The sequence below is a fragment of the Pagrus major genome, chromosome 5, assembly GCF_040436345.1.
Source record: "Pagrus major chromosome 5, Pma_NU_1.0".
In the NCBI taxonomy this organism is placed as follows: Eukaryota; Metazoa; Chordata; class Actinopteri; order Spariformes; family Sparidae; genus Pagrus; species Pagrus major.
Window position 1 is genome coordinate 7,275,019 of NC_133219.1, and position 24,652 is coordinate 7,299,670.

At 41.1% G+C, this 24,652-nt stretch overlaps 1 protein-coding gene across 3 annotated transcripts in view; it reads right to left on the reverse strand.

Moving 5' to 3' along the window:
• Positions 1-209: 209 nt before the first annotated feature.
• The window catches only part of gapvd1 (GTPase activating protein and VPS9 domains 1), a 34,468-nt gene continuing 10,025 nt past the window's right edge, over positions 210-24,652 (reverse strand). Inside the window, exons 7-28 of one of the 3 annotated variants that reach the window (XM_073465968.1) lie at positions 22,344-22,536; positions 21,646-21,726; positions 18,838-18,995; positions 18,423-18,552; positions 18,028-18,153; positions 17,715-17,888; positions 13,504-13,641; positions 12,183-12,317; positions 11,416-11,535; positions 10,995-11,072; positions 9,835-10,181; positions 9,566-9,653; positions 8,020-8,091; positions 7,420-7,548; positions 7,106-7,232; positions 6,879-6,991; positions 5,956-6,115; positions 5,604-5,791; positions 4,611-4,824; positions 4,264-4,336; positions 3,950-4,147; positions 210-3,672 (exon numbers count right to left, since the gene is read on the reverse strand). In XM_073465968.1, the coding sequence (XP_073322069.1) occupies positions 3,532-3,672; positions 3,950-4,147; positions 4,264-4,336; positions 4,611-4,824; positions 5,604-5,791; positions 5,956-6,115; positions 6,879-6,991; positions 7,106-7,232; positions 7,420-7,548; positions 8,020-8,091; positions 9,566-9,653; positions 9,835-10,181; positions 10,995-11,072; positions 11,416-11,535; positions 12,183-12,317; positions 13,504-13,641; positions 17,715-17,888; positions 18,028-18,153; positions 18,423-18,552; positions 18,838-18,995; positions 21,646-21,726; positions 22,344-22,536 (3,183 nt within the window). In that variant the 3' untranslated portion in view covers positions 210-3,531. The remainder of the gene's footprint in view (positions 3,673-3,949; positions 4,148-4,263; positions 4,337-4,610; positions 4,825-5,603; positions 5,792-5,955; positions 6,116-6,878; positions 6,992-7,105; positions 7,233-7,419; positions 7,549-8,019; positions 8,092-9,565; positions 9,654-9,834; positions 10,182-10,994; positions 11,073-11,415; positions 11,536-12,182; positions 12,318-13,503; positions 13,642-17,714; positions 17,889-18,027; positions 18,154-18,422; positions 18,553-18,837; positions 18,996-21,645; positions 21,727-22,343; positions 22,537-24,652) is intronic. The other 2 variants (XM_073465970.1, XM_073465969.1) reach the window with 2 other exon arrangements.

A 24,652-nucleotide genomic window follows, 5' to 3' on the forward strand; every position in this document is an offset into this window, starting at 1 on the left:
TAGATTGGATGATGCTGCTCCACTGCCCCCACTAACAATTATATTCCTCGCATAAATTTCCCCACCATCTCTCCTATTGTGCGAACAGTCGGCCAGATATACCTACAACTGTCCGACGAGCTGCACAATAATGAAACACTGTTGCGTGACACTGGTCCTGCTGCAGTGCAGAACGTGTCTGAAGAGCCACTGAAGAAGAAGAAAAGAAAAAAACTTCTGCTTCTTTTATTGTTTTTAAAGAATTACATAATGCATTAATCACAGTAAAGACAAACCGGATTTTCCCCGCATGTCATAATTGTGCAAGCTTACAATTAAATGTAAAATTAGATGTTAAGATGTAAAACTCTATTTTTTTTTTCTGCTTTCAACTCAATTGCACAGGGAGCAGAGCAGTAAAGCTTTGAAGAACAGACCGACTCAGTCTTGACACCACTGTCCAGTGGTTTGCATACAATCAGAGCTAAAAGTACAGTTGCTATCACAGTCAGATGTGTTGTGAAAATAATGCAGTGTTTTGATCAGTACTTCTCCGGGGTCATGAGGAGCTGCTGCGACCAGCTATCAGAGGAAACGCTGAAACATAAGCCAGGTCCAAATAATTTCATCAGATTTGTGGAGTATGTATTTCCAATTAAAGTGACATCACATAAACCTAATTAGTATAGATGCAACCTGCAACTTGATTTTCCAGTGCATGGTTTTCTCATCAAATTGATTACACAGACTCTGCAAGGAAGCATACTGCACAGACACGTACAAATCTGGCGCACGTGCTGCTGTAGACGGATGTGAAAACGCATTTGTGAGGTTGCCCATAAATGTGGATGTTCATCAGCTCGAAAGAGTAACAGTCAGGTGCTTAACTCCGCTACTCAAATATTATTTTAATCACAAAATGTTTAAGTGAGAAGTAATGACATTTCAAAATGCACTGCTCCCTGTCAATCTGTTCAGGAGAACACATCTGTTTTGTGCAAAATAAATCATCGAGTTCTGATATGCAAGTATCACGGACACAAAGAGAAGCCTTGCGTCCTCTTGCAGGTTCAATTACTGGCCTGTGGCAGATACTAATCCTATTCTACTGTTTATCATGAATGAGAATGTACAGACCATCCAATGACTTCATGCAAGAGGAGGCAGAGGGTCAAGCAGTCACACGATCATCTCACACGCGCTCACTAGATAAAAACCACACTCACGTATTACACCAACCACTTTAGCATTAACTGCAAGTCAGTAACAAGTCAATAGTGTTGATTATTTGCTCTACTATCCTACTGTGTATTGTGCTGTCAGGTCATTTACCGTGAAAAGTCATGGGTTATCAAACTATAATACACGTGGCACGTGTGTGCGCAAAAATGAAGCAGAGGATTTCAAGAGAAGATGAGTTTTAGTCATTTCTGGATAATTAAAGACATGCTTGTATTATAATTGGAAAGTTACAATGACACTGGGATATCACAGCACGCCAAATTGGGAAAGAAAAAGAAATATAAGTGCACATAAACAAGAGTCCCTTTCTTGAACTTATGAGGAGGTAGAGAGCTAATATCCAATAATCACTAGTCTGCCCATGTGGACACATGTGGCATCTCAGGTCTAAGATTCAAATCTAAAATGTCTTTGTTCGCTAAGAAAGGCTTGTGTTAAAGGAACAATTCACTCAAACATGAAAATTCAGTCATTATCTACTCAATCCCATGTCAATGGAAAGTCAGGTGCAGTCTCATGGTCTGCAGAACCTTTCTGGAGCTTCACAGCAAAACAACATCGCAACATTCTCCTTATCAACTGATGTAGCTGGGGACTGTTTAAATATGTTTAAAAAAAAATTCAGTAGACTTTATTTACACCCTTTCAATGTAGCTGTTAAGCTAAAAGCCTTAGAATGCACAGCGTCTGAAGTGTGTGTTGAGGGTGTTAATAACGTCTTTTCAAATCAATGTGGGATCTAGGGGCTTCCGTAAACTGGACAAACTGTATGAAGCCATTTTGTGTTATTTCGTGGGTTTTTTTTTTACATTTTAAAACAAATCCCCATTTACTTCAGTTGTTTAGGAGAATACTGTAACATGGTTTTGCTGTGAAGCTCCAGAAATGTTTTGTGGAATACAAAACTTCAACCGACTTTCCATCTGCATGGGGGTGAGAACATATTGACTGAATTTTAATTTTTAGGTGAAGTGTTCCTTTAATTAAGGGTGATGTGACCACAACAAGCATCACAGCAGCATAATATCTAACGTTTCCTACCTTCCCCTCACTAATTTTTAACCAGTGCAGAAGTGATCCAGTACCCTGTTGTGAACCAATGCAAGACAGTTAGTGTACAGACTGATATCAGGCTCATTGGTTTCAACTCTGAGGTAGGATCTAGAACACCAGAGGGGAAATTTGTTCAAACTCAAGTGCTTTAAAGGGACTGAGCCATGACAATCAGCGATGTGGTGGTGCGTGGTTGGCCTATTGGAGTGTTTGGCGGGTGGGGAAGGGTGGGGATAATGCCTACGCTAGGTTAAAAAAAAAAAATCTACCTGTACAGAGCGCCCCCACATCAAAGGCACTATTTCAATAATATTTCCAAAAAAATGCCACCACTGCTCTGTGCACGAGTTGACCCTGTATCAGCATCCCCACCCGTGGGCTACTCATCACTAAGGTGCCTTCCTAACTCAAGCTTTTCTTTATAATAACACCACTCGCCTCAGACATCTTAAACGGGCATGATATGCATTTGCATTTTTTTTTTTTTTTTAAATGAGATAAACAAAGCATTAAATAGAATTACAGAAATAAATACATTTTATTTCATATAAATATGTGGGCCCTTATGTCCAAATTGTCACTGACACACTCGTTTTTGGGAATCAGATGAAGTAAACAATTCATGAAATAAGCTGCCCTACTGTTTGATACACTAACCTTATGAGTGCTATGGTTATTGTGAATTGATCTCAGTGTTTATGAGCCACTAAATCCCATCAGTAACTATCACGCACTGTAAATCCCCACGTTACAATGCATTTAATCAACATTATATTGTAATTTAATTGGAAGCCCTTCCCTCTCACTCAGGGGGGAAAAAAAGATCAGTGATCACATCAAGGAAGTCTGGTCCCTTCATATAGGATTATCTTTTAGTTTGATTTAATGTCATATCAGTAATGGTAATGATAATTGTGTGTATATATACAATTCCTAATACAGACCCCAAAAGTGAAATATGATTGAAGAGACAAAACGAGAAGGAAAAATCCAAATCAGGTTCAAAGTTAACATCTTGCTAATTTTTCCCCAAGGCCGTTTTTTTCAGCACGGCTAAAACCTGGATTTGTCCACATACGTACAGTAATATATATTTTGTAATCTTTCAACGTCTCTGGCTATGTACAAGCTATACAAATAAAGAGCAGGCTGAGGGCCAGGTTTTCTAAGCTGTGCAGAGGGAGCAGTTGGTTGGGAAGTCTCCCAGTCTCCCGGCTCCTTCCCCCGCAGTCTGCCCATACAGGTGGCTGTTCTGCTTCACTTGCGATCGTCGATGGTCTTAATGAATTCCAGCGCCGCGGTGAACTGCATCCACCAATAGCACTCCTCCCCACTCAGCCGGCTGGCATAGAAATTATTGATGTACTGAACGGTGGACAGCAGGCAGGGCGGGTTTGCCTGGAGGGGAGGAGATGTGGGGATGGGCCCACATTAGCCACTGAAAGAACCTCACGCAACGCCGTACAGATTACAATTATAAATATGTAAATATGTAAAATATATCCACACAGGTTAGCAAATAGAAGCCTCTCGGGTGTTACACTACAGTCATTTAGGGAAACATTTTCTGATAATTCTCAGTTTGTGTTTATAAAAGAAAATCAATAAGGGATCAATACTGGCAGTAAAATGACTTGAAAATTTGACTGTGGTGTAAAATGAAGAACAGACTTACCCTAATGAGGACAAACACAAGTACAGGGACAAAGTCATCCGCCCCAGGGACTGAGTCTTCATTGGCCAGACTGAGGAGGTTCATGATGGTGGAACACATGCGCAGTATACACTGAACTTTGTCACGTGGCGTTTTGTACGCGTTGATGGTCTTGATCTCAGACTGAGCAGAGGGCCAGGGGGCCTCCTTCAGGTAAACCTGCAACCAGAAAAGTTAAAAACATAATCAATGTCAACACTTTTTAGAGCTACATGTACCAACAAGTCTCTTCGTTGTCTAGAAATGCACAGGTGTGGTGAAAAAAAAGAAGTTACCTCTGGGACTTGAAGAGCTTTATGATTGGCCGTCACCACTTTTGAGAGCCGCTGGATGTGTTCATAAAAAAGTCTGTGGGAGACAAACAAGTCAGTATATGACAAGAGAGACACAATCTGTCCAATCCAACAGTGCAGCTCTTCTGGTAACATATGAAGTCTTAATATTTAGCAGGTTATTTTAATTTCTCTTCGCTCTCCTTTCCTAGCGATTGGTTAAGTGGCTTTTAAATATATTTGAAAGTTGTTGTTCAATTATCAGAGCCGAAACTTCCTAAAATAACTGAAATAAAATATAATACTGCCTGCTGAGACTGTGCGGCCCTGGTGTCATTCCAGCTACTCACTGGTCTCTGAGAATATCTCCATCCTGGTTGGGGTAGAAGGCCAGTTTGAAGATGCGGTTCATAACGCTGCGCTCGATAGCCATCTGGGCATCCTGCAGCTGGTCCTCGCTCGCATACTGCCAAATGGCATCACGGGCCATGGCACCGTACAAGTAGCGCAGAAAATCCTCCACTGCTGCTGTCTTGTCATCCGCTGCCGTGCACCCCTGGAACGCTGGAGGGGAGCAGAGAAACAACAGATGTAGCACCAGAACAGGACATAGCTGTTTTCAAGCTAGTCAGGCTTGGAAGGGCTGTTGTGTAAAGACTTACAGGCATTTCAAATACTTGAAAATAAATTGTGATGATGAATTAAAAAAAGGGAATACATCTTTACCCCAAAAAATGTGGAGAAATTTCATATTAGCTGATATTTAATCGTCAAACTTTAATGGTAGGCAGAAAACCTGAAATTATATCAATGACTTAAACAGGAACTTTGCCAATTTTCAACCAGTTTTGTTTCACTACCATGTCGGTCGTACATACAAATGAACAATGGTTGACTTCTCTCCATTTTGCCTGCACCCTAACCCCTTCACTTTTTTGCCAGTAAAAATCCTCAAAATTTGGCAAAAAACGTAAAGTGGCAGCTGTATAGCTGTTGTATAAAGTACAGATTGTTGTCACGAAAACTATGCTGAGAGTCTCTACCATATTTTGGTGACATTAACAGGCGTGTTGCTTCTGTCCTCTGCTGCCTGTCTGTGTTGGATAATTCCATTTATTTCTCTACAGGAAGATTTTAACAACAAATGTCTGCACATTAAGATTTTTAATAATGCTCCAGGTTAGAGGAGTTCTTGTACCATTTAAAGCATTAGTTCTCTCAGAATTTCTTTCATATCTGAGCAAAATTGGTATCATAACTGAAATATCCCTCACTGAATCAATACTAATTGATTCAGGAAATCAGTGGTGATACCCAGCTCTAATATGAAAATGTAGAGATACCTTTAATGAAGTCAAGCATCTTGGACTCCATGTGTTCCAGAAGGAGTCGAACACAGACGGTGGTGAAGTAGCGGTTAGCCACCTCCTTGTCTCTCAGCACCCTCTGGAGGAGCCTCTCCAGATGGGCCTGAGAGGTCTGAAGGCCCTGACGACACCTGGTTAGATACGCTATGTATGGTGCCCGCTTTCTAAAGGAAACACACACAAACATTTGTATTCTATTATTACTGGCTACATCTCTGTAGTGGCCTCAAACAACATTATGCAGTGAATACAGAAACAATAACAAAATGAAGGACCCAAGGGGTGCCTTAAGTGGGCTTACTTCAGCTACCCAGGCCTCCATAGTTACCTGTAATCCTCCGCAATGGCAGCCAGCAGCTTCCTGCAGGTGCGTGGATCGAAGCGACTGACACAGCGCGTGGTCTCCTGGATCTGGGCCATCTGGTTCTTATCCTGAAGGTTGATAGCCTCTGCTAGCTGTACCTTCAGGAAGCAGACGATCTCATTGTCTGTGGGAGAGGACGATAAGGAGACAGCATTAGACAACACTGCTCGCTGCTCACAAAGGACCGGCTGGTTGCTGTAATCTGATCAACCTGCTGCCTCCACATGACAATGTGACTGATGACCACAAAGATGGAGTCTTATGGTTTTACTGTTGACCATTTTACAGGATGTCACTTGATTTTGTCTGCAATTGTCCCACTTCAGGATGTGATGGTGCTTCCTTACAGAAAAGCTTTGAGGTAGGCTTGAGAGGTCGGTCTTTATTTTGTGCAGCATCAATATACTTGTATTTTTCTGATAAATGTTGGACAAGTAATCTATGTGGTTACACAAGCATTTCTAATATGTACAATGGTCTAATAATGGGATATTTTACCAACACCATATGGGAATTCTCTTATAACATCCCCCACTCTTCCAACCTTGCCCCAAACCTTGGAAGGCGAGTCAGAAGGTGAAGGTGGTACAGATTTGGTGTCTTGCTTAAGGACACTTTCAGCAGGTTGGATGCTTGCCAACATTAAGGGCTTGTACCCTGCTCCCTACGGAGAGTTGTGACAACGATGCCTAAAGTCTAGCAGATAATACCAAGTTCTAAATTACTGCACTCTCTAACTTCAAACACTTCCTAAAAAATTGTGTTCATTGATCAGTTGAAATTGTTGTTATTTGTCACGACAGAAGCACTAAAATGTTCTGCCTCAAATAGAAAAATGCCAGAAATAAAAAGCTCTCTCTTTCCATAGATACATAAGAACTGCCTACCTTCAGAGTCCATGTGGTCAGGCAGCCCATTTCTTGTGGTTGCAGGAGCCATGATGGGCAGAGCCACAGAGTCTGCAGAGCACAACGCCAGCCTCAACTTCTTCTTTGCATCACTGGAAGACACAAACCAAAAGTTTCTAATTAACCACATTTGTTGAGAAGATCTACTGAGAGGTCTTGAGTGATTGTTTGTAAATTAGTTTTCTGCAGGACTGTGAACTCCAGACCTGAAAGAGAACTTGGAGTCATGCTGTTGTGCTGTCTGGCTGGCTGAGTCCGGGAGGTCATCTGTGGAAATGTTCTGCAGAGTGTCTTCTCTAGGAGAGTCGTGCACGTTGTCATCCCCACAAAGATCTGCCAACATATACAAAAAGAGGGAAATTACAATTTTTTCTTTGTGTTTTCATATATTATAATATATATGGCACCAAAACTCCAAGGCAAATTCCTCCTTTCTAGAAACCCACTTGGCAATAAACCTCATTCTGATTATCTACTGTAAGTGTGTGTGATAGCCATATATACAATAGTGTTTACTGACCTCCTGTCCCATCATAAGAAGCTCCACCTGTGGCTCCATCACTAGGGCTGGTTCTCTTGATGTTCCTGTACTTGTCCAGGATGTCTTCAGCTGCCTGCGCCTGACAGCTCTGTCTGGGCAATGGGTCATCTGATAAACCCAACCACACATGAGATGCATTACAATCAAACTCACTATAATAGATATCCACATGTAGTATAGGATGTGGTTAGTAACATTAGGGCTGAATACAAATGTCTACCATCTGGACTTGCGGACTGAGCCCTCATAGACTTCAGTCATTCATACTGTGAGCGCGAGACTGCAAGGCTATATAAACCACTGATAAGACAGCCCTATATGTCATATAGAGGGATCTGTGTTGAATTGAGACTTTTTCATAACCAATTAAAAGTTCCTTGTACTATGTTTAAATCTGTGAAGTCTGGTGAAATCTGCACCCCAAGCAGACTCTTTGCAAGTCTGCAGAAAGTATGCTTGAGCTCCCTTGTGGACTGGATGAATTGTGAGTTTGGACAGCCCTCAGCACTCGCAGACTTCCCAGCAGTTTGGACATTTGGATTCAGTCTAGGAGTATAATTACACCAAACCAGGACAGACCTTGCGGGATCCGCTCCGGGGCAATCTCGTCTTTCTCCTGCTTGTCCCTTTTCCGAAATGCTGCTATCGGAGCTGTAGAGGAGAGACACGTGATTAGCGGGCTGACACAACTTTTACTATCAATGGATGGAGCTGATCATGAGTCACCTGTTGACAGCCACTTTGCTAAATCTTTGGTATTTTTTATGGTTTGTATTGAGACCAAAAATCTCAGTACAGGATGTATGGTCATACAGTAGTAAACAAAAAAAGTCTAGTGTAGAACTTTACTTAAAAAGCAAAAGAATATTGAAATGGTGAATCAAACCATTGGTTCATACCAGAATATCACAAAGGTCCACTATAACTCATTAAATCCGGTCGATATAGATGTAAATTAGCTTACTGACGCTTATCCTATTAACACAAAGGTGCAAACAGGACAAACAAGAGAGACACAGAGTCTACAATTTGATGACACACACAGGAAACACTGGGTGAAGTATCTACATTGATATTCTGTATTCTCCATACAGGAAAATGTGACATATTGTTGCAAAAAAAAAAGAAAAAGGGTGGTAAAACGGATGCATGGATGAGGAGTGTGCACGTAGGAACTCAGGCTACAACATGTCACATCACAGCTCTACAGCTCTAAGGCGACATCTACAAAGCAGCATGGGCACGCAGCCGCTGGCTCCAGCAGGAAAGCTAGCTCAATGACGACAGCATGGAAGCGTTACCTGGGACATCACTCTCAGCCGTCCAATACAGCACTGTGAGGAACACAACAGACAGGGTTGGCCTTTCATACACAGCCTGCTGCACCACCGGACAACTGACTGTGCGTCACCATGCAGAGCAACAGGACAAACACAACGGGTTCTACAGACATTTGGCGGGTGGTTTAAGCTTCGCGGCTCTCTAATTTTCCATGTGCACACAGTCCTCCATTTTATGAATATCAATTCAATGTTTACTCAAGAAACATCATTATCTCAAAGAGTAATAAGCAGTCATTCTGTGTGGGCACAGCTCATTATTTCCCAGACAGATGTATGAGAGATGGTTGTAGAGTAGAACTGCAACAAGAGATGTGTCATCTATCAGTGCTGATGACAGAAAGGTCTATCTAATGACCATTAGCCGCTGGCTGACAGCACTGCTGGGAGGGCTACAGCCATACAATCTACACAGCTAAAGCTCCTCTGATGACTGATTAGCTTTGAAAAGTCTCTATAAATCTGCAGCCAGTGAGACGTGAGAGAAAAAGGACTGGACACGTCTCTGGAGTAACTTCAAACAACAAGAAACATAATTTTCCAACTGGAGCATCAGCAATGGAGTGGACAACATGGATCATCATTCTCTTTCTCACATTATAAATTGGTTTTCGCGCTGCTCTTTAAAGTGTGATATTTCCTGTCAGTTGCGATTAAGAGAACCTTTTTTTCCCACAACACAAAAATAAAGGAGCGATAAAGGGGCACAGCAATCAAACAGATCACTTTTAAATGTATAAAAGGTCATTTTTCTGGTTAGAAGAGGGTGTGTTCAGTTTCCTTACCTTTGGGAATTGCTGACACAAAACGCTTCTTCCACCATGGTCTGTTGCGATCAGACTTCTCATCGTCACTGTCTTTCCTGTCCTCAACCTTCAGATGGAAATTACCAAGACACACTTAGACACAGGCAGGTAGATTATTACACACAACAGCTGCAACTCATACAAAAGAAAACAATTTACTTATTTTAGTTTGTTCCTCAGCAGCATTAGAAAAAGAAAAAAAATTATTGACAACAGCAGTAACTTAGAGCACTGCTGTAGCTGCTTACCTCTCCTTTCAGGGAGTCTTTGCTAGGGGACGAGGACGGTCCTAAGGCGAAGGCTCCGGCAGGGTCGCGCTCTTCGACTGCGACCCGCCGGTTAAGGCCTGGGTCACTTGTTGGCCGACGGCCTGGGCACACGATGTCAGAGCTGCGGCTCCGGACCAGCCTGTCAGGGAAGGAGTGACGCTGCTTGGTGTGCTCCAGCTCAGCCTGGGCCAGGCAGTGAGGCGTGAAGAGAGAGTGGCGCGTCTCCTGCCCCAGGGCACTAGCTTCAGGGATGGGTGGATCAGGGGGAGGGTGAGGGGGCCTTGCGTAATGCACTTTAGGCCTTACTATTGTTCCAGTGGAGGAGCCTGAGGTGATAAAAGACAGATAATAAGATTCTTGAGTTGATGGATTTTTTCTGGATAAATATGGATCATATTTAAACATCCCCGTACACCTTGTATGAGCAGTTTTCATTACATTCACTCGAGTATTTAAGTTACCAGCCCACTGCACAGGATTCACAAAGACTTTTTCCCTAAGTAGATATTTCTTTTTAACTGTTTTTAAAGCCTTCAATATACCTAAGAAATTCTACAAGTAGGTATACCAAGATGAAAAATTCTCACTCGTCTCTAAAGAGTAGTTGTTAAACATTATAAAGCGAGTGGAGAAAAACACCTCAAAAGTGGGGGTAGAGTGCTAAAGAGAGATGTTGGTGGGAGATGAGCCCTAGGTATAGGTAGGCCACCTGTTCCAAGGGTACACTCTCTCTCCTGAAAAGCTTCCAATGGCAGCTTCGTGCCATGAGCACAGTGGGACAAGGGGACAGTGCCAAAGAGCCTGGGGTGAGGTCTCTCAACCTGTCGTCCCTTCACCTTGCCACAGACACACAGCAGCGACCATTCCTCTCTCCCACTATTTCCACCTGCGCTACAAACAAAATGCACTGGGACAAAGAGCGCTAAGAATAATTTGGGATCTTAAATGGGCCAAATGAAATGACATTTCACTTGCACTTATAATAAGTCCGGTAATTGGGGTAAAGGCTGTATGAGGCACTCTTGGTTAATTTCACAGAGCTCAAGCTGTTCTGTGAGCCCGCGACATTAGTGTTGAGATTTAATGATACTCATTTCTAGCTCTGATTGGCTGTAGAGCATTCTGGGAGTGTAAATTACCTTCAGCAGAGGAGAGGGGATCGAACATGGCCAGTAAGGACTCGGACTGTGAGGGTGGAGATGTTAGATGGTGCGCTCCTGTAAAAACACAAGAGGATACCAAACAATTAAGAACATTTACTAAATTAACCACCGATTCACAAAAGCACATTGCTGTTATTCAGAAGAAAATGGCTTATAATTTTCAGTTAAAATGAAAATAGTCTGGCCGCCAACTGTGATTCCCCAACCAGGCTAACAATGAATATTTAACACTACACTATAACTTTATTTAACAATTGTTGAGAACTAAAACAGTGATTTAACTCAGGGGCAGCTGTGAAGGTGACAGGGATTGATAGATCTGGCTGCTGCTGTTTAGACAAGATAAACACTGGACTGATGGCTTAGCTAGCCTAGCGGGGATGTGACACTCTCCTACCGTGGCCTGACTCCTCCCCATCTGGACTGGTCACAGAGTCTTTCCCTCCAAAGTCTGAGCTGCACTCTGACCGCAGGTCCTCAATCTTGTTGGGGATGTCTTCTGAGGTTGCACTGATACCTGCAGCAGGAGAAAAAAACAGTTTGGTTGACAATCAAGATCAAAGCAACAGAAAACACAGTAAAATACTTCAGCTTGGTAGCAGTCAAAAAACAGAAGCTGCATGTTCAATGTCTCTCAAACAAAAGAGGATATTTTTCTCTTTACTACACTGCAATGTCTCTCTGAGATGGGAACCCAGTGGGAACTCTAAATTGGTAGCGTAAGCTCCCATGGGTGAGGGGAAAGACAGAGATAAGAGTGATCATCAGATGCAGACTATCCATCGGCCGGATCCCGCGGGACGTTTTCCTGTGAGCCGAGCCAGGAACATCACCGCTGGCTTCTTAATCTAGGATACTACTTCATGCATGTCCACCTGAGCCCACAAAAAAGACAAGCAGCAATAGCCTGTGTCATACAGAAAAATTCACACTGACCCCATTACACTGGTTAACAACCCTCCCAGCAACATGACCGCTCTACACAGAGTCAAGGAGGGTGAGAAACAGGCAGAATTTGTCAGTTTATTTAACTACGCAGGTCAATTTAGGACTTTTTCAACTTATGAAAGACAAAATGGAGAACAGGATCAGAAACAGAAATAGAAACAATTGTTTCAGAGTAGATGTTAGGGAGAGGAAGTGGAGGAGAGGTTATGTTTATACCTGAGACAACACTGAGGCCTGGAGTGCTGGGTCTCGAGCTGACCTCTCTGACCTCTGTGTCATCCGAGGTGCTGCCAACCCCTGAGCAGCTCTCCAGCTCCTGTAGACGCTCTTCCTGTTTCAGGTCCGGGGCTTCTGCGAATATAAAAAGATATATATAAATTCCCTCTGAGAGAAAAATGTGTACTTTGCTAATCTTAAGTGTGGATAAAGTGCTTTTTAAATGAAACTCATAATCCACTTCACTTGTGGCAGTTTACAACAGATGATGGTCATTCATTGTTTCCACCCCCCTAGCCCCCCCATTATGATTATTGGGAAACCAAGTGCGCACATATGCATGAAATCAAACAAAGCATACATTATCATGTCTTCTAACTGCCAAACCAAACCATAAAGCTAGTACGGCCAATTCTTCGGCTACCCAATGGAGCTGTTGGGTCGAACCCAGAGGCTCCATACTAACAGCAGTACTCATTTGCATGCTCGTTAGTAATAATGTGTTGGTGAAGTGCTCTTCAGAGTGTAGTTTTCTGCTGCCTAGCCATGAAACAAGCGCTGTACTCCAAGCAAGCCTCCGATCGTGCTATTACCGAGCAGAACAGGGGCAGCAAACGGAACAAAAAGCAATCAAGACACTCATGCATGTCATTTCTGCACTGCACATATTGAAGTGGTGTACCACTTCAATTAACATAAGGCCCAGGCTTTTCAAAGAAACACTTAACGCTGTTCATAAAACAGTCTACTGATTTCCACAAAACACTGGTTTTCAAAAGGGGGAGTTAAGAACATAATCTCTGATTAATAAAAGGTTGGACTGTATGTTCAATTAACAAAAACAGCCCAAGAGTATATATGCTATGATTTATAAGACTGTATTTGTATTTGTGTGATTCTTGTCAAAACAATATAAGATGTAAAGACCAGTCTCAGAGCTATATGTTAAGTCGAGTTGGATAAAAAACTGACACAGTAAAACTGACTGAGGACAGCTGCTGTCCCCGCTCCTCCCACCACACAGCTCCACCACAGGTGCAAACACACCTGGTGGTCCCTCTAAGGAAACCATGAGCTGCCTTTTACTGGCACACGCAGATCTGCCCTGAAAGACAGGCAAGTGCACACAAATATGATGACAGATGCACACACATTTCTGGTATGTAGTGCCGTGCGGCCACACCTGGTGGCCCAACCCCCACTGTATGGAACAAACATAAATATGCATGCAAACAGACATCTGAGGCTGGCATGAAGATGAAGACAATAACAAAAGCAGAGGACCAGTCAGAGGGCGTCTACAACAACTGAATGAACCTACCTGAGTCACTGGGAAGGACTTCCACGCTCCAGGCCTCGCTTGTGGTCTCTGAGATGGTGGAGCCATAGGGGTCGAGCAGGACTGAACCAGAGCCAGGAAGACACAGCAGGCTGCCAAGCATGTTCTCTGCAGCTGCCCCTGAGAGCACAGAGACAAAGAGTTAACCTCCTGCCACAGCATGAAACAGCTTTTTTTTGTCTGGAAAAGTGTTGAGACCAGCAAGAAGTCACCTTTATAGTGGCAAGGTCATTCTGAAGGCACCCTTTTGTTCTTAAATCAAGCCTCTATGTGTTGTTAAGGCACTGTGTGTTGATTCATATTCTGTAATTAGTTCTTATAAATTATTCAGGCCTTAAATATGAGCAACATGTGAACTTGAAAGAATGCCACTACAGAAATGACTCCTTTGGTAAAAGGTTTAAATATTTCAGTTACATGCATGTTCATATTTAATTCTCCATTCCGCAACATTTAAATTTGTATTTTCATTTTTGGTACAAGGGCTGCAGCTAACAATTACTTTTATCGTCAACTAATCTATCAAAAGATTTTTCACTTGAGGAATGAATCATTTAGTTTATAAAATAAAAGAAAATTGTAAATGTCTACTTCAACTTATGTTAGCCCGAAATAAAATCTCCAAATTTTGCTACATTTGAAACAGTAAGTAAAGTTTATTTAATATTGCACTTTTCACTCAGCAAGGTCACAAAGTGCTTAATGAGTTAAATTAATCAAAACATCAGAATATGAAAAGAGCAAAAGGAATAAAAAATAAAACATAAGCAACAGCAGATTATAAAAAAATACAAAATCACAAACACTACACAGCACTTGGCAGGACAAAGGCCAGTTTGAATAAATACTGTAATGTCTTCAGCTGCTTTATAAAGGAAACAACAGACAGCATAATGCAGGTCTGTAGGAAGGGCATTCCACAATGTCCGAGCCACCACTTCAAAGGTACAATCACCCTTTTGTTTTAAGTGGAGTGCAGTGGACAACCAATAGGCCCTGGTCAGAAAACCTAAGTGACCTACTGGTGATATGTAGAAGGATGAAGCAGCTCAGAAATATACACAGATGCCTGACCATGCAGGGTTCTGTATGTGAAAACAAGAACCTTGAGCTTAAATGGAAGCCAGGGTAAAGAATATAAAATCAGAGTGATGTGAGTCATCCTGCTGGACTTGGTCAGCAGCCATGCAGCAGCTTTCTGGACTCATTTTAGACAGTCCAGGAATGACTTGCTGAGGCAGGTGAAAAGGGAATTGCAATCTTCCAGCAAGGATAATATTAAAGCATGAACTATCATTTCTAGCTCAGGCTGTGACACAACAGATCTGAGTTTGGAATGTGTCTCAGATTGAAGAAACTGCGTGTTAATGATGTGACATGTTTGTTTCTAAGACTAAAAACAGAGAAAAATAGCACATCTGAAAGCTGGAACCAGCAATATTTGGCATTTGTTGCTTGATGAATCACTGAAATGACTGAATTCATAATAAATTATAATCAGTTTTCTTTTAAAACACTTTAAAAAAATGTCTATTAAGTGAGTAATTGTTTCAGCACTATATGCATGGCGCAAAATTAGCAACAGACAAATGCCTTTAAAATATGAAAGCTGCTGGTAGATTTGCTTCACTCAGCAGCCAAAAACTGACCCTGACTATATTGTACCTAATGTATTGAATTCACATGCTATAACTTAATTAAAACCTGCTCCATCACCTTTACATGATGCCTTCAGGTCTAACTTTTTTAAACACCACAGTGGATTGGCCTGAGATAAGCAAAAACATGACATAAACCCTGTGTAAACGTTGTGTGGATGGGGCTTCAGAGACAGTGAGCTTTGCATCCAGAGACACAGAGTTGGAGGTCACATGCATTTCATGCTGAGGCCCACAGGCACATATACCACTGTGCCAAAGGTCAGAGGTTAATGGTAATATCTCACCCTTCCCTGGCCTCCAGGGCCGTGACTTTGAGCTGTTGATTAAGCCTAGCATTACTCACAACCAAATTACCGCTTTGCCCACCCTCCCACAAAGTCCTCCGCACAGTGTCCCTCCATCTCCATTTGGGAAGCCGTGGCTTAACAAGGCGGAAGAATGCGGAGGAGGGGGAAAAGAGCTAGCAGGTGTGAGTGGGAGTCGGTGGCCAAGGCTCAAGACCAAAAAGTCGACCTGTGGTAGCCGTGCCCCCTGGTATGTCATGCTTCCACTTCATGGCACACGCACACCATGTGAACGCATGCATGCCAGCACCGAGGCAACAGTGTGCACTGATATTGGCGGGGGCAGGGCTTTCATTGACGGTGGGAGAGCTCTATCCCGCTGTCCGTGTTTACAGTCTTCAAGGTAGGGGCGCAGAGTACTTGTCTTTCAGGTGGATGATTAAATGAGTGGCACAACAAGAAGTGAAACAATTAGAATTTCTGCCTCATTATCATGGTAATCTTATCAGTGGGATAATGAGGTATTAATGGATATTTAATGTGCATCTCATAACCCAATCCCTTGGAGAAAACACATAAGGAAATCGCTGTAAATTCACTTAATGATGGAAAAGTCCCCCAACGCCATATTCCGAAGAATGAAAAATGGTGGATGCAAATGAGAAGGAACCAAGGTCAATAAGACTGCAGGGACTGAGTGAATGTCAGAGAGAGAGAGAAGGATAGAGAGATGGGCAGGAGGAGAAGGCTGTGACGAGAAAGACTGAGGCAGAGGAAGATGAAAGTCTGAATAACACTCAAATATTTTGGTTTCACATTAGATGAACCGGTTATCTTTACGACCTGTGTTTACTGTGCAGTGCAGAGGCCGAACTTGCCCTCCACTATCTACACAAGATATTTATCTCATATATAATTATCTTACGATTATGCATGTACTTATTAGCTACTGCCACTGTGATAATGCAAGCCAACTACAGAATATGCTTCCAGAGACACGCAGAAAATAACTTGGTTTGCCCCAAGAGTCCATTTTAATCAAATGCATCCACTTCACTCGTGTATCCTATGAATTGGAAGATAATTACATGTTCACGCAAATCTAAGAGTTGGTGGCAGTAGGTGAAAACTTTTTGCTTTATCGTCAAACTATATAATTAAAACAAGAATATATAATCATTTTTTTCTTTAATTGCAAAAGTGTAATGCTCACATATATTGTATTCCTCAAACTAAGCATCGGAAATTGTTTTACAGCAATGGCACTGAACTTCAGACGCAAAAAGGTAAATTTCATACATCTACCAAACTGTAAATCACATAACATAATCATAAGCCTTGTTCATAATAGGACTACAACTAACAATTATTTTCAGTTAGTTTAATGATACATTTTACAATTAATTGATTAACTGTTAAGTTTGAAAAAGGTAAAAAAAAATGTAATATTTCTCTTAACAATTTCCCAGCGCCCAATGTGACTTTTTCAAATTGCTTCTTTAGTCTGACAGTCCATCATAAATGATAAAGAAAAGCAGCAAATCCTTACATTTAAGAAGCTGGAACCAGCAAATGTTTGACATTTTTGCTTGAAAAATGACTGAAACTATCAACAGATTGTCAAAATAGGTGGTAATTAATTTTCTTTCGATCGAATTAATCACCCAGAAACAACAAGAAACATTGGTCTATATTATTACTCTCAGCTTAATTGGGTACCAAATATATTTAAATGCTGAAATGCGAATTTGATTCATTTTCACAAGGAAATGCTAACAAAGTCAATGACTGTGTCGAAGCAATACCATATGACACCTGGTGCAATTCTTTATAGAACCCGAGCTGAACTTAAGACCTGCCTTTTGATGCTATTTCACCCACATGCCACAAGGTGATGATATTTCCCTGAATCGATTTAATCAACAGTCAGAGAAGGTCCCTATGTCCATACAATGTCCCATGATCACACAGGCTGCACAGATCAATTCATCTGGTTACTGATCATGGCTGCACAATTTATTGAAATATTATCAAAATCACAATATGGCTGAGTGCAATATCCAGATTACAAGAAGCTGCAATATTTCTGATAATGGTAAAATGTGCTACAAAACAGCATTTTAATAAAAGTACTATGGTGCTGAAGAGATTTCCAGGCCCACAAATCTTGTTCTCCAGATGTAATGAAGCCCTCTTACTGATAAGTACAGATTGATATTGACAAATACAGGTAGAAGCTATCCCCCACCTGCTATTTCCTGCAGCCGATCTTCATCCATGTTGGGGTCAAAGTCACTGCCAAGCACATCAGTGCTCCAGGTTTCGCTGACCGTCTCAGAGATGTCCCGATCATCTGTCAGACCCATCATGTCTCTGATCTCAAACTTGCGTAGTTTGTCATCCAGGTTGTCCTGAGTGGTGGCTGAAGGAGACATTCAGTATTATGTTAGCCTGTGCCCACTTATCAATATCTTTCATGTTTATAAAATTGCTGCATCTGAAAAATATATATTCATGCATTCAACTCAACTTTTTGGCAACATTCAGAAATACACACATACCTTGTTCATGCTCCAAAAGCTGGAGAGCCTCCACCCCGTTACTCCCTGATGGTCCAGCCCCCAGCTCAGAAACAGACTCTCCTTCCAGGTCCAGAGATGACACAGAGTTTGAACGATTGGATGGACCTGAGGGGAAAAATAAACAAATAAAAACATAGATTAGTTAGTTAAGTTAAGGTCAGTCAGCAATACAGTCAGCTGTAATTCATAGACCAGTTATGACCTCGTGATCTTTATAAATGTATACTGGAGCGTAAACATGAATTGTATTGTTCTCTTTTTTTTGTTATTTGTTTTTTAAAACACTTTATGTTTTTTGATATTACTTGGAAAATATTGAAGAAAAACGACTTGTTTTTTTATGGTTTATCTTTGTCATTAGACTGCAGACTGACCCTCTGAGATTCCTTCCAAGTTGTCACTGCAGAGCGAGAAGCGCAGGGTTTTGTCTGGTTTACCATGCAGCTTAGTATCATCAGCATGACCATCCCCCTGGGTCCCATCAGCCATCTGCAGGTTCAAAACCTACAGAGCAGGAGAGAGAGGACATCCATACATTAAAAAATATGTTTGGTGATTACCTCATGAGCATTACCTCATTCAAAGACTGCAGGGGATGAGAGAGGTGTTGTTTATGCATGAGATTCAAGGTTTCTTATCAGTTGCATAACATAACAAGCACACACAAAGCACATGACAAAGACTTTGAGAAGTCTTACTCCCCTTCAGTCACAAGGAAAAAATATGACACTGGACTCATCACATCATGATCTCTTCTGCAAATGAGTACATTAATTCAAGTCACATTACCTCATTCTCTGACATCATCCCAGGGACAGTCTGAGGACCAGTTCCCAGTGAAATCACCAGCACCTCCTCTGGCATCAGCTCCTGTAGGGGTTCTTGGGTGCTGGCCTCTGCCTCCCCCTCCTGGGCGATGTTGGTACGGCTGCGGCTACGAGCAGCTGCTAGTTGGCCAGTTGGAGGGAATTCAAAGGGATACGCTGTTATTCTCTGACTGTTACATTCACAGGATACTGAATAACAACATGTTTTATACCTAAAAATGTTGTTGGGTTCAGGTGATACATTCAGGAATTCATGTTTCACCAAACAACAGCATTTGTGAAAATGAACAGCACAGAACCAAGGCCCTCATCTGGTATGTCACACCAATGTGTTGTCTGTAACTGTTATTCATAAGTTTTGAGAATGACTTTTGTTGTAGGGCCACAACTAACAATTATTTTGATTATCGATTACTCTGGCAATTATTTTCATGATCGATTGTTTAATTGATCATTTAGTTTATAAAATATCAAAAATACCAATTTCCCAGAGCCCAGAGTGACATTTTCAAATAGCTTCTTTTATCCAACCAACAGTCCAAAATCCAAAGACTCTTAATTAAATAAGAGAAAAGCAACAATTTCTTTCATTTAAGAAGCTGAAAACAGCAAATGTTTGACATTTGAAACAAATGATCATTTAACAACAGCTGGCAATTCATTTACTTTCCATCCACTAATGGATTAATCAGGTAGGTTGTTGCAGGTTTATTTAGCAGCTAATACGTCAATAAGCCACAATGGCTCTATCGGTTTCACAAAGAAAATGTGACAATTATCTTTTGACTGTTTTCCAGTTCTTTCCATTTGTAGCTAACACTGGTGTGACATCAAAGACAAGTTTATCACTTGTTTCTCAATGATGGACAATTAGTCAGACAGGTAATTAACAAAAACAAAGCCCAAGTTTTCTTTCAGCATGAAAATGTTTCTGAAATCTGAAAATGTTTTTTACCACTGTGCTCTGCTGACTGGTCAAGCTGAAAACAGATACACACACAGGCGCATACAAAGCTCATAAGGCCATACATCTGCCATATTATTTGAATGAAATTATTTTAGCACTGTTAATGTATAAAACTTAAAACATTATCAGTTTAAAATCAATTGATTTAAAAACATTGAACTTCACAGAGTCACATTTACTTTATCATTTGGTATGACCTTTGCTGAAACATGATATTCCGTGCATGTTGAAATACAAAATGATCTGCTTCCACAGTGTTTCTGGGAATATAATGTCAGGCCTGAAATAATGAAACTCTCAAGCAGCACATGACTTTCATACTACTCTACAGACTGGTCTGACATATTTCAGCGCTGAATTTTTGGGGCTGCAGCACACAACATTGGTCCTTTGGCTCCATCCACTGGATATATCAAGAAAATTAAAACAAAAAACTAAGTCTGGACACTGCCTGGCACTGACTGCTCCAGTCCTCTTAACAATATAAACAAGACAGCTGACCACATTGCACTCATCCTGTTTCCTTTTTGATACAGGTTTTTTTATATGCAATGCTTCCATAGCATTACAAAGAATTAACAATTTGAAGACCACAAAAAGGATGCTGGTTCTACCACAAGCTCTTTAATTGTGACACATACCTCAGTTGAGAATCGGAAACTGAAACCCATTACGTCAAATAAAGAGCCAATAAAATCACTCAAACTCCTTGATATTGACACTATTATTAGTTCTGCCCCTGCTCTCACAGAGATGAGTAGATGCCATATGTGCTATTAAGAACATAACTAGACTATCACAGAGTCACCCTCACACGGCAGCCATTTTCCTCTTATGTCACACTCAGGGTGGAAAGTCTAATAAACTTAAGAAATCTGACAAAATATCAGTTTCCCACTTCCTGATTGATTAGCAGCTGAAAGACAATGGATGGTAAAAATTTGGAAGGACATTGATATTTCAAAGTTAAACAACATATTTGAAGCCCATTAGCTAATGTTAGCATTAAACCACGTCCTAGCCAACACTACTGTTGAAAGTTACATTATACGATAGGAAAGGCATAAATTATTTGTAAAATGTAAATGCACATATCTGACACATTTATTTATGCCTGGAATTGCTCAAACTAGCTGAAGTTGTTGTTGATTAGTTGAAATATGGTTGAGGTAAATGGACTTTACAACACTTGTCACATTCACCCATACAGCCGTCCCTGTCCCTTAGGATTTTTACTATTCATCGTCTTTTCAGTTGATGATCAAACAGAAATGTTGAAATGATAACGAGATTATCAGATTATCTACATTAATACAATTTCTTACCTGGAACAGCAACAAGACATTTGAGCATTTGCTCCCACCCGAGTATGACATCAAGGGAAAATGGCTGCTGTGTGAATATGGTCTATTGTACTAATTTCTCATTTACTTTGACCACAACTAAGAGACTAAGAAACAGACCAGAAGGGAAAAAAGTGGAATACAGATTTTTCCTCACTCTACCTGGTAATGAAAAGCCATAATCCGCTGAATGAGGAAGCAAAAAGGGGAAAACTTAAGAGAACGAAATGAGTGGAAAAACATCTCAGCTCTAATAATTAGCCAAAGCACTGTGCAAGGCAAAGCAAGCATGGTGAGAGCACATGGACAACAGCAGTGTTGCGTAGAAGTGGCGAGGCAGGGAGGTTACTGTGCAGCTAGGAGCATGGACTAGATGAGTGTCAACTAACACGCAACTGGGGTGAGACAGATACATGAGTTAGTTTCTCTCCAGCTCTAACACCACCGACAGTCTACCCACCAAAAGGGGTTACTAATGGAATGTGCGCAGACAGAGTGGTGGATGTGGGGTCCCAGGATGTTATAGCGGCTAAGTGTTGTCCTGGTCATTCATTGGCAGCACGGAAGGAAAGGAGAAGGACAAGGTAGGGAGTTGGAGAAAGAATACAGAGCACATCTCAGAATTGAAAGTTTTTCAAGTCAAGTCAAGATTGTGTGTATAAACGTCATATTTCAGAGCAGCAAGCACAAGTGGTTCATTTCTAATTACGGGGGTGTTACTACAGCATCATTTGTCTCGAGAATGCTAATGAAGGTAGTCTATGCATCTTTTCCATCCATTCCAATTAAAATGAGTTCATTTATATTTGGTAATTTAATTGGTTGTCATTTCTGTAATTGAGCCTCAATCCAGGCCATGCTAATTATCTTCATAACAAGCTGAGAAGAAGCTCATTAGCTTCCTATGAAACGCAGGCCTTTCACTAGCCATCACCACTCAACTCTACTTGTTTATTTTGCTTCTTATTAGACAAAATATTACACTACTACTTCTAGTTCATGTTTCAAATTGTGGTATTCCTATAAGGCAAAATATCCTTTTGATCCTCACATTAGGAATTTACAAGAGGTTGCATCACTTTGAGCGCATCAATACATCTATCTATAAAAACCAAAGTGGCAGGAAGACAGACGCTTAGAGACCGCCGAGGTAGGTACCTATGGGGAGCCTGTTCTTCTTGTTGGCAGGAGTGGTAGCTGGGGAGAGCTGGGGAGTGTTGGAGGGAGTGAGCTCCAGACTGTTACTCTTCACAGTTCGATTCTGGGGCACGTTGGCAACCAGGGTCTCCAGAGCCATGTGCTCCTCCTCCCGAAGATGGTCCCCTGCCATCACACTCCGCACAAAGTCCACCTGTGCCGGAAGAGGAAGACATTATTCTTCAGAACATCACATTGAATCAATGACTGGAAGTAAACTGGGTGTGAGATGACAAGTTTGTACATGCTGAAGTCTTGTTTGACATGAATCTAAAATGTTGCCTGTACAAAACATGAGATTACACACAGCTTTATTAAGAATTCACTGACAAAAGTTATTTCACAATGAATGGAGGAAAAGAAAACCACACACAGCTTTCATACACAAACAAAAGGCACTCGAGCCGCCTTTTGTCCTGATACAAACATCATATGAATTGATACACACACCCTGCGCTGAAGTCACACTTAGGTCACGAGGTAAATGAATACTAAAGCCTCTCCTCTTACCACATTCTTGCTATGTTTTAAACTGATTCACCTAGAATTCATGCAGAATATCCAGCCTATTTTCACCTTTGCGTGGGTTGCACTTAGAGTTTTTGTCACCCATCCATTAAAGTTTCAGTTTTACTTGTGTTGTTCCCTTTTAAAATATGACCTAAATAATCATGGTTGAACTGCCAGTAATTTATATGTAAACACTGCACAATTTTGTAATGTGACAACAGGTTAAGGAACATAAGTAGGTATGGATGATTTGGACATTTTTAGCCGTTACCGATATCCGATAATTACCCGCTTCCAATGGCTGACACTAATAAGATAACCAATAGCTTCACAGTTCTGTATATTTAAAAGAAGTTCATAACCTGTAGTATATGCACATGTGAGGGTAGGAAAGGCTAAGTGCAAAGTTGGATGATTTTCTGATCTTGTGTTGCAAATTGCAATTGTGTTTTCTTCCTCTGAAACTGTAAAAAAACATCCACCCTGGCAAAAATCTTTCATGCTCTCTAGTCTACACTTCATGGCTCTGCATAGGTGCAGCACTTTGAGGTCATGAGCGCCAACAGCATGTTGCACTTCTTCTTTTCTTCATCTACTTCTTCTCTGTGTTTATTGGCAAATTGCTTACCACAAACTACTGCTTATGAAGTCAATGAAAGCAATTTTACTTTGTATTATCAACTGTATTTATCAACTTTAATTTATTTATCGGCTGTTTGACGATATTTCCCATCATCTGCCTGGTATATATTGTGTATCCCTAGTTACAATAGCATTTGGTAAGAAGAAAGTCAAAAAACAACATTGACTGGAGACTCACTGTGCAGTTAAGATATTTGCTGAACAATACAACAAACTGTACCTGAAAAATTAGATAGACCTGAATCAACATCCCTAGTTTAAAAAAAAAAGCTAAACATACTGAGAATTTTAAAAAGGATGTCTAGTGCACAGTAGACATGTGTGTTATCTTATCCACTGCCTATACATGACCTCTGTATTGGAAAATTTGAAGCAGTACTGGGAGTTTCAAGGAACTCGTTTCTGCTGCACCATAGTCTCACATTGATCCAAAAATGTTTTTCACTTGTCATAATAGCAGAATGTAATATATAATGTAATAGAATGTTTTGCATCTTCAGTACTTAGTCAGTCAAACTTGTGGTCTCTAACAGTAACGTTAAGTTGATGTGGTAGCTTGTAGTCAATCACTCACCAGCCTGTTTGTCTTGTTAACCCAGCTGGGCAGTACACAGCCTATATCTCTCTGTCTCTCTGAAAAACGTGAGACTGAAATACAACTCACGTTATTTATTACGTTTGATAAATGCCAATTGGCAGCGCGTGAATGAACCACGGCTCAGAAAGACAACCCTGTGGCTCGTGTACACGCGTTAGACCAGACAATGTATACTTAAGATCGCACTCACGGACACTCATAATTCAAAAAACGAGACAACAATTATCTGGTCTCAGTCAACGTTAAGTTACAAGTCAGTACTAATAGGCTACAAGATTAAAAGCAATGGACTGATATTGACTATTAACTATAGCTTATAGGCTTATGCTAACAATGTATAGCCAGAGCTGCGTAGTAGTATTCCCCACAATTTCTCATTTATGGTCACGTTATTTATGAGATAGCCTTTTAATTTTTCTCTAAAAGTGCACCAGAATGATACATTTAACTTAAAAATGTGCAGAATTTTCCTCTGGGGGAACATGCCCCCGGACCCCCGAGTGCGAGGTCCACCCACCGT